The following is an 18,133-nucleotide window of genomic DNA, read 5'->3' as shown; positions in this document are numbered from 1 at the left end:
AATTTGGTTGATAAAATGAGACTTAGCCTTGAGAGGGACTCCGGCAGTTTTGGCCAGGAAGCCACATCACACTGAGACTATTCACACACACACACACACACAGAGAGAGAGAGAGAGAGAGAGAGAGATCACTGCCGTCCGCTGAACCCCTGCCATTCTCTTTTAGTGCCTGAGTGTGTGTGTGTGTGTGTGTGTGTGTGTGTGTGTGTGTGTGTGTGTGTGTGTGTGTGTGTGTGTGTGTGTGTGTGTGTGTGTGTTGCAGCTGTGTTTGTTTGTGTGTAACATGTTCATACTACACAGCTTAGCCTGAATATGTGTATGTGAGACTTATCTGTGTCTATTTCAAAATCTGTATCAGCTCATGTCCTTATGTATTTTAGTAGCAGCTGTGTGTGCGTCAGTCCCCAAAACACGTCCGCTTGGGTTTTTCTAGCCCCGCTCGTCGCTCACAGAAACAAAGCTTCTTTTTCCCATGACTTTGCAACCTTTTCCCAAACAAGCACTTCTCCATTCAGCCTAGTGGAACAATAGTTTCTCACAGTCAACACGGAGGAGGAGGAGGGGGGCGAGAGGAGGAGACCCTTGTTATGGGCCAATCATATATTAGCCCTAAATCACCTCCTGAAAACACACACATTTGACTTGTGTCTAACACACAGGCCGCTAACATACTCTGAGCAAACACTTGCGTCAGAGACAAATATAGCAGTCCTGAACTTTTAGAGTATGTTTAGAGTTTATTACAAGATGTTACTGAGGTCAAGAGATGGATTCCTTGTCCAAAAGAAGGAAAATAATCTTTTAAGTCAACATGAAATGAAAATTTATCCTATTTACCTTTTTTATACAATTTTCCTGGTCTTACATGTCAATTATTCTTTTATCATTTTCCTTTTTGGCTGACATCATCTCTTTGACATCACTTTTTTGCAATTCAGTCAAGTCCCGCCTTTATCCTCGTCAAATAATCTGTTTTACTCAGGTTAAAAAAAAAAGTCTCATGAAAGTCAAATGGCTTGCTAATGCGGTTTCATGTTGACTTTCAAGGGCCTGTAGAACCTACATGGACATTTCAACTGAATTCTGTTGCTTTAGCGCATTTAAAACTCCTTGAAGAGTTAGTTCTCTCCTGAAATATGCACACAGTTAACACATATATACCTCTCAGTGTGGGGCCACTTCTTAAGGCTCTTGGGGGTAACATGCATACACACTGTTTCATTCTTATTAAAGCTGTGTCTCCACTCAGCACCCCTGACGGTTATCCAACCAGGAAGACAGGCTCTTTTGGATGAAAGAATACACCTGCCGAGAACCATGGAGAAGCATGAGGCATGAAATGCAGGATACATATAATGCATTTCCATGCTTAACGAGAGGTGTAATGTTGAGAAAGACCTGTGGGCGCTGTGGCTGGGAGCTGCCCACTGGTCCAACCTCCTCCTGAGCTCCGCTGTACTCTAACACTTTCCCGCTGTCTGTTCGCTTTCTCTCATTAGCAGCCTCCTTTCAGCACACCTCCTCCGGCTCTGCGGGGCATCGCGCTGGTGTTAGAAAATTTCCGCTAGCCAGCGCAGGGGCCGAGATGAGGCTCCTCCGCTGTCAAAGTGGCAGTTAACGCAAGTAGCCAGACCTCCCATGAGGAGCTGTTTTTTGCAGACTAATTTGTCGTAGAATTAGCCACAGCTAACAAAACGAGCACTGCTGTCACGTGTTTTAGCTAACTAACTAGTTTAAGTCTTCAGACACGGTGGCGACAGAAACCGGTGGCTGCTTATAAAACGCATATTAGAGTCAACCTACATTTCGGGAAATCTAACCTAATAAAGAGCTTCCACGGCAGTATCTTATACATGTCAAACACAGCATGATCGCTTCATAACTCAATCAGACTCATTTGCCATGCTTCAGTGCCTCCTTGAGATAGTAAATTCTTTTTCCCACGGAATGAGAGTTAAAAAGAAAATGGTTGAGGAGAAAAAAAGACAACAGGAGCGTTAGCTCATCAGAGTTAGACCAGGTCCTGTGCACAGGAGCAGCTAACCCAATTGGCTGTGTAATTGTTTAATTTGTCTCATTATACCTAAATGAATGTAATTGGTGTTTTTCCTGCATGAAGTGGCCGCACTGGTTGTGTGAACTGGGCTTTGTGCAGCGCTGCGAATGACGATAGGGATTATGGAAGGGGGGGGGGGGGGGTTCCCAACACATGTTCCCGATTGATATGAGCACTCACTTTATATTATTAAGAATATTTCAGGTGGCATTTCAGAGTTCGTAAAGGTGAATTATGTAATTTCTGCACCATTAGCATTATCAGTTGTTTTTTTGATAGGACTTTAGTGTGCACGTGTCAAGAAACTTAACCTACAAATTACTCGAAGTTGATTCTGCATATTCTGATCAAATTAAAATAACAAAATTGTGTACGTTACGTTTTTGTGGCATCTGTAAGTAGATTTTTATAGACTGACTCCAGCTTTACAATGTCATTTTGCCAAACAAGGAACATTTGTGTCTGTGTGCTTGTTCTGATTGTATTACCTGTTCAGTTTTCCTAGAAAGAAAACAGCAAGAGAGAGACAGGGAAAATAATGTGTCAGACAGACATGCTCATTCAACATTTATTTGTAAGTAAAGGTTTGCCACAGGATCAACAAGACATTGAGCAAGACAGAGAATGATGTAGGAAGTTCAACCTCAAAAGTAGGCATGCACAGAAAATTCTTCAAAGCGTTTAACAAGGAAGCCAAAAGGAGAGAAATTAACAGATAAAAAGTGTTATACGTGTCCATTTCCACCTCTACTTCCTCTCCAACCACCGAACAACTGTGTGTTACCTAAGCGACTGGCCCTGAGCAGCATATAACAGCCTGGTGTGTGCCCGTGTATGCGTGTCTTCATGTGTTTGAGTGTGTGGGGAAGGCTTCTCTCAGCCCGGTGGTTGGCAGCTAATGGGAGCTATTTGAGGAAGGACACACAGGCAGAAGAGCAGATGGGCCCTGCGTTATGCCCACCTACAGCGGGCGGCTGACGCACCTCCTGCACTCACACCTAATGGGGGCCTAATAAAAGGCTGGCTGTGCAGACACAGGCTCGCCACTCAATTTCATTAGCCGCTAATCAGCCAAAGGTGCCCTTGGCTCACGGAAAAGGACCGTTCGCTGGAAAAAAATGAGAGGCATACTTGAAAAAAAAAAAAAGAACGAAGGGCATGAGTGAGAAAATGGACATGCGTTAGTGATTTGAAAGAGCAGGGTTGTTGTTTTGGTGAGGTTTAGAAATGCCACGTTTGTGTGGAAACCGCGATCAGGCATGGAGAAGAGAGATCAAGCATTAGGGGTGAAGCCATGTGACCTTGAAGCAACTCTCTATTGGTCTAGACTTCAAATACCACCCGCTTATATAGAGCAACAGTCGGATTTTTGACTGTACTTTTTTTTTATATAGAGTATTTGATTTGTAAAGGTAATGTATAAAGACAAACCTACTGGAGAGCCGGGATTGGCTAATAATAAATGTTTGTGTAGCCACAAGTCAGTGTGATTTTCAGCTTTATTAAAAAATAAATCATATTTTAGTCCAAAATTCCTGGTCTATAACTAAACTGCCCATAATCCTAAAGAGAGCTGTTCCTTGCATCCAACAGTCAGGTAAGTCGTTGTTACGATGGAAACGAGAACTCAGCAGTGAACTCCTATAAAGTATACTACCTCTATCCTCAGGTAACTTTATTGCAAAAATTATTTGCAAAAATACACTTTCAAAATTATTGTATTTTATAAATATAATCAATCATTATAATTGTATATTTTTACATTTTACTTTATGGATTGCATCGTTCAAAGTGTTTCATGGCATGCATAATTCATTGCATCATAAAAGCCACTTGTCTTTTACTCACTAACTGTTGCGCTGTATTAGGTCCCTGATAGCACACCCTAAGGTGACGCCTTACAATTGTTGTGAAGTAACACTCTCTTGAACAAGATAACATTGACAGCTTCCTTTTTTAGCCATCAATGTTTAACCAGGTATATAATAAGCCGAGACACTTAATAAGCAGGAAGTACATCCATGTATGCAAAAGCTGCACGTTTGTTTGAGTGTGTGCGCAATCTCAATCATATCCACCAGGGACTGTCCTTTCGTACTGAAGCCTGCACCAGACTGGCAGTTGTCGCAGGCACTCTGTAAAAGTTAATGGCCTATGCCCACATCCACGGGGCTAATATTAAGTGCCAGTCTGCAAGTATAGTGCGTGTGTGCTAACGCTGCTATCCAGGCGCAAATTAATTATTAGTTATATGGCTATGTGTCCCCTCTTCAGCGCGAGGTCACTGAGGCCCGCCTTTAATTGCCGGAGCATATGGCTGGAAACAGATTTTAGCGGTGGGACTCGTTCTTAACCACCGTTCTTGCACACATTCTCAGATGTGAGCCATATTGTCAATGCTGGCAGCTATTGTTTCACTCATTTACTTCTTAGAGCAAATTACTCCCTAATAATAGCTCTACCTTAGAGTTTTTCTCTCCTCCGTGCCAGCAAACCTGTTCACACTGCATATGTTAATTATCTGCACATCTTCATTATGTTCAAAAAGCTTTAGGTTCAAGCTGTGCCGCCTGGCGAGAGGCTCTGACTCAGTTTTGTGCCAACTTTCCACTTTTTCCCTTTCCGTTTGTTTCTTTCAACATTTTTTTCTTGCTCTTTCACTCTCAATCTCTCTTTTCTTATTAATAAGAAAGTTGCAAAGTTAGCCATGCTCTTGTTTGTGTTATCCTTTTTTTCCTGTCCACCATCTATTTTTCTTCTGGCTGATTAGAGAGTTCTTAAGGTTCTAGTTGTATTTGCTGTAGGTTTTATTTATAAATAGATAAATAGTTAAGATAAATTATGTATGTTGTATTTGTACTGTCTTTATTGTGGAGCTGGTTTATAGGACAATTCACACGAGACTATTTTTGTCTTATTTTAAAACAAGTATCATCATATTGTTTTTAGATGTCAGTTCTGAAACCCATTTCTGAGCCAGTTATCTGACATACTCTTATGCTTTCTCAAAGGTTTAAAAGCTTTTCAAGTAAGCCATTCTTCTGACCAGATAGTTCAAAGAGCCAGTATGGAATTCCACAGCCAGCTGTTGGCTGATTAATAAACCGTTATAGAGCTTGCAGCTGGAGTTGACACTTTTGTCATAAGCTTTCTGCAATATTCAACAGTTTTAATAGTGTGTTACTTATGACAAAGACAATAAGAGAAGTCCACTATTCATGTTTTCCCTAAACTATTACTAGTTTAGCTGTTACCAATCCAATCCCTACAGTTGAGGCACGTTGTCCCAGTTCAAAAATATTCTCTTTAACCCTGAGTCCACTTTGTTTCAGCACTCTACTTTTAAACACGTCATGTGTTCCTGGCCACAGCCAATGCAGGAGATGTTTTGCAAGTGATGCCAACTGTTCAAGGCCTTCAAATTTAAATCTCCTTTGAAAGCAATTGTAAAGTTCACTCCTATTGTTCTGTAGTTCATGATACATGTCAACTGGATGCATCAAACGGCAATAACTGGCCTGAAAATGTCAATATCAGCCTCACCTACTCTGCGTGGGTAATGCTATTTGCTATGTTGATTGAATAGAGAACAGCATGACGGTGTGTTCGAACGCTTTGAGGAGATCCACGAGCCTCTAATTCCATATGCTCCCACACACACTTGCTTACATGTCTATGCGTTTAAGAGAAGAGCGTATGCTTGTAATTTGCCACAAAAACACTCCATGCTCAAAACCACTGGAGAACACAAACACACGCATGCGCGTTGGCTAGCACATGGTATTGTGACCACAGAGCTTTAGCTCGCGCTGAGAAGACGCAGGCAAAACCAGAGAAGCATATGTCCAATTAGAACTGGAAGTTAGAGCTGCACCAGCCCGTGGGGGGTCCTGTCGAAACGCAACAATAAAACGCCACTGCCTCCCGATCTGGGAACAGGAGGCCTGCCGTTTGTGGTTAACCAAAATGGAGGAATGATTGCTCTGTGGTTGGAATTTAAAAACTCTCAGACATGCTACTGAGACTAAAGAGATAGAAGGGGAGAGAGATACATTTTTTAACCTCTGTTTATCTTAACAAGTGCCTCCTTTCCTCTTAGAGCATGTCACTTTCATAGTATTGTCACTTTTGGAGCCTTTGTGTTTTTCTCGTCAGTAGAACCATCTGTCTTCTTCTTCTTTGGGCCTGTGTGTCTCAAGACTCTCCCTTTGCCAAAGTCTCTGGCTTGTTTTTTTCACCCTCTTTCTTCCCTTTCTTAATTCTGGAAACCTTGTGAAGTGGTGTGGCGAGGTGCCGAGCATGGTGCTCTGCAGAAATGGAGGCCAGCTGTTGCCAGATCATGAAGAAGCTCCTTCACGTGACAATACGTCAAGGGCACCAGCTACCCCAAAAGCCACTCATCCATACATCACTTGTCCTCAGGTGACAGTTGCTGGACAAGTATAGTCTTTGAACTCATCCTAGGAATAAACTGGCTAAAAAAGGGGAATAGTGTAGCCAGATATAAAAGCCACGTATACGCTGTAAAGTTTCAGGAGAGACAACCTCATTTAAATGTGGGAGTGAGTCCCCTAAGTTATAATTCCATGTGTGTACGGAACATGAACATCACTCCCGAAATTGCAATGACTGACACCGTGATAACCATAGCAACATTTTGGCATCTCACATTTTTAGTTTCCACTATTCTGACAAAAGTAATATTACAGAAACAAAAGACTTGTTGCGTTCAGCAGTTTTAACTGAAGCATAGTTGACGAAGGCATCGTGTTTTGTTTATGCTTTAAGACGGTTTCACAGAGTGTGCTTGCAGTGTTGCCATGTCCACTTATTATAAGCGTTTTTGGGGTTGTTGGCTCATACAACTATTACGTTTATGGAGTTATTAAAGTGCACAGGTGTGGGTCGCGATATTTCGGTCTTTTTCAGCACAAAGCATTTCCATTTATTTTCTTTTTTATGGGCTTGTTCTTGTTTGCTGATTTGCTTGCAAGTTCTGGCAACACGAGTCAGGCTCATATTGCTTTCCCTGTGTTCTTGCACCACACATACAGACGAGAGATCTCTGATGCATATTAAAATACATATTTCTATATACGTATATACATATCAACTAGTTGTTCAGTTCTGTTCTGTAGACACTACGTATAATTTTTGTCAATGTAGTTGTCACTCCAGAACTGAACTGTGTACAGAACGGAATTAAGCACTAAAAGGTGAATTAACAACTGGATTTAGCTGCAGTGTTTACATTGCCAAAGTGTGGTCTGCCATGCAGCTTATTCTGGCCAGAAAATGTCCACTTAGACAAGAAGTCTAATCAACATGTAAAGCAACCAACCACAGGCTGTTCTGCCTTTATAAACCATTTAGATGAAGAAAATATCTAATAGATTTGGACCAATTTATGTCCAATATGGCCTCAGATGTTCAGTGATCAAACTGTGTGTGGTCTGAAGCTGAGTCTAGGACTTTGGTTGACAAGATTTCTTTATAATTGACCTATTATGGCTAGACTCTTTGTTCATGACTAACATCATAATTGTTGTCTCTCTATCTCCTCAGCAGGTCCAGGGTCAGTTGCCTCCGCTGATGATACCTGTGTTTCCTCCAGATCAGAGAACTCTGGCAGCCGCTGCAGCACAACAAGGATTTCTACTTCCTCCAGGATTCAACTACAAACCAGGCTGCAGTAAGTATTAAAGCAGCATTTCAGTGATGGGTTATAAATTTAAAGACTTCAGTCCAGTTTATTGTTCACACTAGAGATTTCAAACCAGATTGCTGAAAGCGGAGTCTTCAACCTAATGTTGGGCAGCATCTCCCTCCTGTCTGGTGTGTTATTAAGATCAGCCAACACCACTGATGCCCGTCATCTCCCGCACATGACAGACTCTCAGACTAGACAAACTCGCTTGCTTTTGTGTCTCTGTATTTCTTGTTCAAAAGTAGGAACAGGAAAAAAAGAAAACTTCCTCTGGGGTTTGTGTTTTTGGCCGTAGCAGTCCAACTGTGAAGCAATGTGTTGTTTACCGCGAGAAACGAGGCGGCAAGTGCCAGCAGCGCAGCAGCAGAACGCTCGCGCTCTCACGGGGGGGTAGAGTGACCTGCCCCAGGTTTCTTCATATTAACACGGGCGGCCGCCAGAACACGCGTCCAGTACGCCTCGCACACGCCTCCGACTCCTCTCCAACTGTACGTGTGCACACACACATTGCATAGATCACACACTCGCACACACTCATAAATGTACATCTCCCTTGTGAGACGAACCGGTCCGCATCTCCAGCTCCGCCCACTGCGCTTCACAGTTTCCCAAACAAGTCCCCCCACCCTCTTCCTCTTCCCGATGGCCCCCCTCCCTCCTAACCATACACCCTCTATTTCAATTACAGCCAGCAGCACCATCAAACCCTGCCCAAAATTTCAATTACGCATGTCATTTAGTTACCATTACAGTGCCTGCTCACGGGGGAGGAGGCCGTCGTTTGAACCCTCAAAACCAGAGAGGAAAAAAAGGGGGACGAAATCCCTCTGGTCACAGGGTCTGGACTAAGGGGACGCTGGTTCCCACCCATTGCTCCCCGGAGCCAGGCCACGGAGCTCTTCCAGTCAGTCTGAAGATACTGCCTCCTCGCCAACAGCAACATGTTTGCTTTCCTTAGTTTTTGCTCTTTTGTTACAGCTGTACCCGAGAGAGACATAAAATAGCTGGAATATTTGTGTTTGTTTAGGGACTGAGAGAAAGACAAGAAAAAAAGACAAAACACACACATCTCCCCAGAATACATCCTTGAACCGGGTCCAGGGCGATCTCTAACCTAGCGGATGAGTATTTTGGGGGGAGGGAAGCAGTGTATGGGAAAAAAGTTTTGGACTGACTGATAGGAGCGTCTGGTTTATTGCTTACTGAGACAAGGTCCGACTTCCTCTACAAACCCCTCTAACAGATACTCTAGATTCCCGGGCTGTAACCAAAACAAGTGCATTTATGTGCACTTTAAAAATTACATTTCAGTTTTACTAAAGCACTAAAGCAATAAACTGTCTTTTTAATAAAAATGTACATTTATTAATTTACTTCCATCAGATGCCATTCCAATTCTGTCAAACTGCATGCACAGAATGGTTGGGATATCACACGCGAAGGTCACATCTATGCTGGCTTCAAAACATGACAAGACATGCACTCCATAAATCACTGATTCTTTTAGAATAACAGAATTATCAAAGGCCATCTATCTGGACATTAAGCAGATGCGTCTTCTCCCCTTTATTCTTCCTCAGAGCGCTTGTATCCAACCTATCCTCCCTTTTTGACCGACATCATTCCATTGTTCATTACGCTTTGCACTCAAAAAAACCTGCAGAACCGATTTGAGGGCACACTCATGGTTTCTCATGTCACAGGCCTTTTCAGCGCGATGCTAATAACCCCCATACCTCCTCTAACCGAACTGGACTGACCTTTACCTCCCGGTCATGTAATTATAAAGCCCATATCTGCAGGTGGACGCTAATAACTCTCGCTATTCACTCCTCGTGTTCTGATTCATCTCTCCAACGCAGAGGCTCTTGTGCAGGGCCCGAGGAGACGGGGCGCTGACGTTACCTCGTTAATTACCGTCCTCTCCTTATCATGCCTTAGCCTTCAACTGCTATTGTGCTCGGGGTATTAGAGCTGCAGCCACACAATCAGCCTTTCATTAGAATGGAGGGGGGGACTTCACAATGGAGGTCTTTACCGACAGAAGAGAAAGCAGTGAATCTGTCGCTCCATCGAAGGAGAGGAGAGGGGGATGGGGCCCAGACCCTGTGCAGAAGTGTTGGAAGACGAAAGGGATTGGTGATGTGTGGAAAAAAAAAATCTAAAGATTCTGACATACCCATAATGGTCTTTTCCTCAGGTGACCCTTACCCTCTACAGCTGATCCCCACAACTATGGCAGCCGCTGCTGCGGCAACACCTGGCCTTGGCCCTCTTCAGCTGCAGGTAACGTCCATCTTGTGGTTTTGTTTGTGTGTATGTCCTTTTGCTGTGGGACACATTTTTCCCAACCTCTCAAACAAAATCTCTTTTTCTTCCCTCGCCACCCCCCCCCCCCCCTTTTTTTTTTGTTTTGTGATCCCGAGAACAACAATGCCCACTGTTCTCCCCAACTCTTTTCCTCATGCCAACTGCAAGTTGCCATAGAAATGGGCCTTTGTGAGGGGCCAGAGCCCAGAGAGAGAATGCCGCACTGCTGGCTCTGGGGTGCTGATATTGTTCACTGTGGAGCGAAGGGTACCATAGAAACTGTTTTTAAGGGGGACAGAGCACAGAGGGACACTGAACAGAGGGCAAACACAAAAAGATATTATGGGCTGTCTGAATAGAGTCAAACCCTAATGCAGCCTCACTGTGCTGCTCTGAAACTGAAAACGCTGTAAACATGCGTCTCCATGTCTGTCCTTTTTCCTTTTCCTCCCTAGTTTGGTCTCTGGAAGGAGACGAAAAAGTATGAACTGACTGCATCTGATCCCCTTGTCACCAGGTTAAGAGCCTGACTGTTTGAGATGCATTCACCTGGGGGCCCACATGGCCCTTTCTCTCTATTACCTCAAGAAATAAAGAGGCCAAACTCACCCTGCCACCATTTGCCAAACACAGATGCACATTAGAGTGTATTTTAACAGGGCATTACACTTACCTGAACACATGTAAAGATATGTACACACCTGCACATCTGTATCACAGATTAAGCATATGTCACATACACGCTCACAGAAACAGGTGGTATTCCCAGGTGCCCTGTGGATAACAGGTAATAAAACAGGATATTTTTTCCTGTTTGTTTTTTTTAAATCCTTGCTGTCTGTGCACTCACCCCGCTGTGCTCCGTATGACTGGCTTACTGCGAGAATCTTGTCCCGTCTGATTTTATCTGCTTCCGAGCTTGTCTCCATATGTTCCTTCGTGTTAAGATTCAAAAAATCCCAGATTGAACAGCTTTGTCAGGCGCAATTGGATTTTGCCAGAAAAACAACTGGGAAAAAAAACAACAACATCATCCAATGCCACTGTTCTCTCATTCCATCCTCAAATCTCCCTTGCAACAAACACACTCACAGAGAGAGAGAGATTAGGGCTTTGTCACAATGAAAATGATTTACTAAGGCTAACCTAAATACAGATGTCTCAGACAGAAGCATGTTGGATTTCCTCTGGGACAATCTGTGCATTTGCACGTCTCATCTTCAGACCCCCCAACTCGATGAGAGGCCCAAAATATTTGCCTTGGTCACTCCACAAGGCATTTGTGCACTTAACATGATGTGCTGAATTTGCTTTGCAATTCCTTACTCATCTTCTCAATGCACTTTATGTCCTCTCAACTATACTATATTTAAAATATACTTTTTTGTTTGTATAACACATACAGAGATCATTTAGTAGGCAGGATATATTCTGTTATTTACGTTCATGCATTTGACAGATGCTTTTATCCAAAGTAACATACATTGCATTTATGGAATAGATTTTATCAGTTCATGTATTCCCTGGGAATCACGCCCATGATCATTGCATTGTTAGCACCATGCTCTACTAAACTAGAGGAATGCTAATTTAAGTATTTTTTTTTATTTATAAGTACAATTCATATTCAATAGCAAAATAAAGTATCTGAAGTCGCTGTGCAGCATGTCAACTGAAGGCATGCTGCATTTGATTACTTGACGTGTAGACAGCTTTGTTGATTGTAATTTGTAGCGCATTATTGTAATTTTAACACATTATAATTTGCCACTTGTGTCCTGTGTAGTGTGCATGTCCAAAGTGTTCAGAGTAATTTTGTATAACAATTCTGTTCAAGTTATATGTTTCAACACACACAAACACTTGTAGATGCCAGGTGGATGAAGTCGCAGCTGTGTGTGACTGCTCACCTACACAACGGCCATTAAACAAGACCTCTAAGTGTGTGTGTGCAAGTGTGAGTGAGAGGGAGTCATTGCACCAGGGGTCACTATCTTAAAGGTGTTTGCCATTAGTCACAGCAGCCGTTTTTAAACCTGGCCACAAAACCACTTTTCACAACTGCGGCCACAGTTCACACTGGCCTAATATTCCATAACCATCTAAATTAACCTGTGTAACCTACCAAAACCACACACAGAAGCTGAGGGACAGCGACTATGACTTTGTTGGAAATGTGAGAATGGAGAGAGAGGAAGAGAGAGATAAGAAAAGAAAAGGAGGGGTGTAATAGAAAGGTATGAGCTGCGAGCAGCATACTGAAGAGGTATAAAGTGGGTCAATGGAGGAGGTCAGCCATCATATGTAGAGGCAGATGTTGGACCATATTGCACCGGATTACTGCAGCACACAGGAGAACGAGAGAGAGAAAGCGAGAGGGAGACTGTATTTAATGCCTTATATCAGCCATAAAAAATAGTACATGTATTTCCATTTGTAGTTCAAACCCCCAGTGATTTATTTTTTTGATGCCACTTGGAGGACTGCATGTGTACGCACGATAAGCAGACTGAATTCCTTTCAGATAGTGATCTGGTGGCATTGTCCGAGGACGATGAGGTCAGTGACACTGTTAATAGATAGCATGGCTGGATTGATCCTGTCCAGCTTGCCCTATCTGCTCCACAACATAATAAGCTTACAAAACATTCCCAGTGTATCTCACAATGAGAATGTTATTTTGACTCAAAGCTTCCCACAAGCAGACCTAAAACCTGGACTGAGTACTGAGACTCTTCCTTGACAATCCGAAAAAAAAATAATTAAGCAGAAAAGAGAAAAATTATCCCACCTCACAATAGATTTTCATTTGGCTTTTGTAGTTTTTGTAAACACTAGCTTTAGCTCTAATTGACACTTAAGAGGGAGATTTCTTGGCAGCGGCTTCAGTCAGACGCAACTCATGTCAAAGTTCATCCTGCCTGGCGCACTAATCAAAATAGCACAGAACTCGACAGCCAGTGTTTTGTTTATCGCAAAAAATAACAAGAATAGGAAGAATTGACGACAATGGAAAAAGCAAGAGACACACAATAGCCAGCGGTGACCAAAATGACAATAGCTTAGAGGATCACTCTGAACTGCTTCCATTTTGACAACAAAGCAAGATGGGAAAAGAAGCTCATAATCTGAGTAAAGCAGGGGATTACTGGAGAGCAAGAGATGTCTGCTCAGCCACATAAAGACGCACAGATCCACTCCGCTGGATTGCGCTGACAGCAGCCCATCTTCCTGTGCTCAGGGAGGGGATGGGAGCTTAGTGAGAATGGGGTGGTGGCTTTGTTAAAACATGTGTCACCAACACTAATACTCTCCAATGAGCCTTACGAGTTAAAGCGCAAATGCCAATCTATCTCCTCCCGTCATCCTGCATATAGACACGTAAAAACACACACACACACTACTTAATGGAGTCACATTTGACCCACTAGATCAGACAGGCCATGCATTACGGTCTGACATTGTGATCTTTATTTATGTGTTGACGGTGTGTTTTTTTCTTACCTTTGTTGCCTTAAACACACACACAGAGACTTCTGGTTAGAGAATTAGAGCTGGCCTAAGACTCCTCTGTGGGGATTAGCAAAGAGAGAGTGAGAGAAGCAAGGGGAGAAGCTTTAAGAGTTCAAAAGGACGCAGCTTGACTGAAGGAGTCAAGAGTCCTATCAAATCCCTCACAGATACACCCTCCCCCATTCAGCACCTCTGTGTGTGTGTTTTTGTGTAAGGCTGACATTTAAATTCCTCTGTTACATCCCCACTTTTGAGATCAGCCACCCCTTCATCCCCCATTCTCACTGCGTGTGCATACGTGAGCCCGTGGGCACTCGAAGGGCATTGTGCTGTCACTTCCTGTTTGCTCACGTTGACGGCGGGGTGGCAGCGCTTTGAGCGTGTTCACTGGCAGCCCCTGTTGGAAGTGCAGTGTATGTGTGTTTCGGTCTAGCGGTTGTGACTGACAAGAGCTGGCCCTGTAATAGAACTCAATTCAGAAAGAAAATAAAGCAGTCTGATGCAGTGGACCGGACACGGAGCATCTCGCCCTCTCACGCACACACACACGCAGACAGGGCAAGCTCCGACAGGGGCCGTATGTCACGCTCAGGCACACACACAACCAGGGGCCATGGTGGGAGTAATTGAACAGAAATGACCAACAAGAGCTTTATTTCATGTCCTGCTCCCCTGTGTGGACTACAGCTCATGCGCTGAGGTCACCTCCTGATCAACAAAAAAAACAAAACAAAAAAGAGAGAAATGTGTGTGCGCATTGAATTGCTGTATGTCTACGCACAAACTGAGGAATAAAAATAGAAGAATCTCCCAGTCAGAGTCCATTTTTAAGATAATGACAGAGTGAATGTACATTATCCCGCTTATTACTTACCACATAAAGTATAGATTTGAGCTGAAATGATTTTATGTTAGAAGAAAGAGTGATACAAGAGCTACATTAAATGAATTTAATAGGACAACAGTCGATTATACAGTTTAGCTGTGGAAAACTGATCAGAATCAAATATTCCAAGTAGCAGTGTATTAGTTTTTTTATTAGGGATGTACAATATATCAGTGATCGTGTTATCAGCCGTAAGTAGTGCCATAATTGTAAGACAAAATTGTAAGTAGGTAATATTAAAAATCCTTTTTTTTTTTTTTACAATTCAAACAGCATATTCTTTCTAAAATGTGTTATTTGACTAAATGTAGACTTTTTTTTGTTTGTTTGTTTTTTGTGTTTTAAAATAGTGTAGTGTAGATTTAATATTGGCCATCATATCGGTTGGCCATAGCATAAACACAATTCAATATATATGAGAGGTTTTTTTTTTTTTATATCAGTTCACCTATACTTTCAGGCATACAGTTAATATAGCAGTGTCCCTTTTTTAAAGAAAAAAATCTGTACTTATTAACTTTATTAGCTCTCTGCGGTGCAAATTTAGGCAGATAAAAGCCAGTGTGAGTGGATAGAGATGTTCTGAACAGAGATATGTCTCTCAGCATGATGGTGTGTTAATCTCTGTGTTCTCATCTGATAGAAATATTTAATTCTAGCAGATACAGCCGACAGAAGATTTTGGAGAATGTGCTGTCGAGGTTGAGAGAGAGAGATAGAACTGCCATGGACATTTGCATAAACCAGTCTTTGTTTCCTGCTGGTGGCTGGCAGCCAGAGACGAACAGAAGGACGGAAGTTTTACTCACAAACAGCCATTCGCTTCCAAACCTTAAAGAGAAAAATACAATTTAAAAAACAGCCCGTCTCTGCTGCTACTGTAAACACAGATTTGGTTCCTCATCTTTTCCCACAAATACAATAAAAAGCTCCCTCTCTCAATTCATTCTTTGCTTTCCTCAAAGTCCTCAAAATTGCACATGAAAGCTGCACAAACGCACTTATTGCAGAAATTGCACAGACAGCTCCGGGAATCTGTTTTACAACTAGCCTGTTACCGTAGAAACATTTGCTCAGGTCCACAAATACACTGTGTTGAAGAGTACATCCCTGAGCTGCGTGTTTAACAGTTGGGATATGTTATTGTTTGTGGTTGACTGATACAGATTTGTTCAATTGGTTATGCAAATAATATCTAGAGACCTGATTTAATATGGATATATACATATAGATACACATAACGCTTGTGTTTAATTAAATTCAATTTTGTTAGAAATACATTCAATTATTTGTAGTATTTTATTTTACAGTATTTAATAAGTATTGAAAATAAATACAATATAATTATGAAACTTAAACTTCAATACTTTTATTTAAATACTTAAATTTAAATACTTAAATTTACTGCTTATATAAGCTTGTTAAATATATATTTATTTTATTATATTTGATTTAAAACGAAACTGAAATATTTTTGTACTGATGAGACTATTGGCCAAGTGTTCATGGTTACTTTAATCACAAAAGATCAGCCATTATATTGATCTGTCATTTAGTACAATTGAAAAGGAGAAAAATCTTTATTTATTCTGTCAAATGGCTGTATGCTACATTTCATTGAATCATGCTGGCAGATATGTTTTCGAGTTTTAAGAGTGTTTTCTCATGGGTCCTTCTGTCCTGGTGTGCGTTCTTAAACAAGAGTAAAAGAATCAATAGGGGGTCCAGCATTTGTTTCCACTCCCGGTGGCAGAGAAATTCACAACTTCTCTCTTTACATAAACACATCCACCAGTTTTTCACCTTGAGAGGCCCTTTTTTCAGTCTTTTCTTTCCTTAGTGAATTTGACCCTTATGGTGAGTGCGTTTTTTCCCAGGATGCACCTTGGCGGGGACATGTCTCACTCAGGCGTCTGCTAGCTGTTAGCGTAGCCCCTTGAGGCCGGATGGTGGAACATAAAGTGACAGCTCTGTCCCCTCACACATAAACAACCATCAGCCCTTTCCACTAATGGCCAAACCAGCTTTTTAGCCTGTTTTTGTTTTTTTGTGCGTTCTGTGTATTCATTTATTCATGGACCTTTCTCTCTTCTTCATCCACTCTTCTGTCCCTTCTGTCTCTACTCTCTCTCTTTCTCTTTCTATCGCTCTCTGTCTCTGAGCAGCAGTTGTATGCAGCTCAGTTAGCTGCCATGCAGGTGTCTCCGGGGGCCAAACACAGCACAGTGCCTCAGGCCAACCTGGCAACCGGAACACTCTCGCCCACCAGCGGCCAGAGCGAGAAAAACAGAAGCACCCCACCACCAAAGCCCAAGGTATGTGTTTGTGGATGCGTATTAGGCTGGAACACCTGTGTACATTTACCATCCAGAGCTAATAGTCTTTGTATGTACTGGTTTTGATGTTCTTTTGGTTGAATACCCATAACTCTAGCAAGCTGGCACCATGCCTTCAATTCTCCATGCCTCACTTCATTGTTGCATTTCAAGTGCTTTGTATGCCAGCTTCTGAAGGTCCTTGGTCCTTGAACCCGAAGTCTAGCTACCACCACCGCTTTGTGCCTTTTCCGATAGCGTATAAGGCTCGGAGCAGGTATCTTTCCCTTTGGCCAGTCTGGCAGCAGGAGGCCAGAGCTATCGGAGCGGAATAAAGCTCCATGAATATCAGGCAGGGCAGAAATAAAGCAGCCTGTCTGGCCTCTCATCCCTCCTGCTGGGCTGGTCATTCTAGACGCCCGGACACCCCTGCAAGCCCATTCTGTCCCGCTCAGCAGTACAATAGCTGGACCGTGGGGCGGCCAGGGCTGGATAAACATGTGTGAAGGCCTGTTGCCCGCTCTCACTCCGGCCTTGAGCCACGGCTGAGCCCAATGCCTGTTTGGAGAGGGAAGAGAACAGACCTGGAGCTCAACCACATGCCTGTTGCATAAGAGGAAGGGCTCAGGATACGTTTCCCTCCGTCAATCTCAGCAGTCGCCATCGACTGGATCTGGCCTCCTGCAGCTCATTGTGTCAAAGGCTAATGAAGGCCGTTTCCCTTAAACATTTGGTCCTTTGTTGTCACATGACCAAGTACATGGAGATAAAGGAGGAGGATAGGGATAATACAGATAATTGGCAGTGTTGCCTGCACCTGCTAGGCCTCTGCAGCCACTGAGCCATGAGAAAATGACCTTTTCCTTAAATATATCTTTCTCTCTCATATTCCTTGAATCTTTCCTAAGAATCTTAAAGTGGATTCAGAGCCCTCCCATTCTCCTTCTCTACCTCCTCTTTCACACTCAAATTGTCCCTCAATCATAGCTCTCGTTTGTTCTCTCCACGTCTGCAAGCTTTTGCCATCATGAAGGGGAAGGCATGTATATTTCAAGGTTGCTGCCCTGGGGTAGTTGCCACTCTTCCTCTCATTTTGAGGTGTGTGCCGTGTGTCAGACAGCTGGTTGGACTGAGGCATACAGAGCTTAAGTGCTTTACCCTGGGGGAGGCCTCACAACCTGGGTGCATCACGGACTCACTATATCACAGTTTTCACTCTGTGACCTACTCAGATTCACACCCTTATTCCTTCACTCAAGCTCAGTTCTGCCACAGTTGGCTTTGGGATTCTTCTTGAAGGTGCTGCCCATGTGTTGGCAAAAGTGGTCTTGGACACTTCTATCTTG

The 18,133-nt window shown here is 42.9% G+C and overlaps 1 protein-coding gene across 7 annotated transcripts in view; it reads left to right on the top strand.

Annotated features, from left to right (window-relative positions):
* sox5 (SRY-box transcription factor 5) overlaps window positions 1-18,133 on the top strand; it is a 193,393-nt gene that overhangs the window by 159,879 nt on the left and 15,381 nt on the right. For 6 of the 7 annotated variants that reach the window (XM_067391917.1, XM_067391918.1, XM_067391920.1 and 3 more), the window contains 3 exons: window positions 7,622-7,748; window positions 9,964-10,049; window positions 16,638-16,787. In XM_067391917.1, the coding sequence (XP_067248018.1) occupies window positions 7,622-7,748; window positions 9,964-10,049; window positions 16,638-16,787 (363 nt within the window). The remainder of the gene's footprint in view (window positions 1-7,621; window positions 7,749-9,963; window positions 10,050-16,637; window positions 16,788-18,133) is intronic. The other variant, XM_067391916.1, reaches the window with a different exon arrangement.

Source organism: Chanodichthys erythropterus, chromosome 8, assembly GCF_024489055.1.
Source record: "Chanodichthys erythropterus isolate Z2021 chromosome 8, ASM2448905v1, whole genome shotgun sequence".
Lineage (NCBI taxonomy): Eukaryota > Metazoa > Chordata > Actinopteri > Cypriniformes > Xenocyprididae > Chanodichthys > Chanodichthys erythropterus.
The sequence above is the reverse complement of the archived record's forward strand: the minus strand, read 5'-3'. Positions and strand labels throughout refer to the sequence as shown.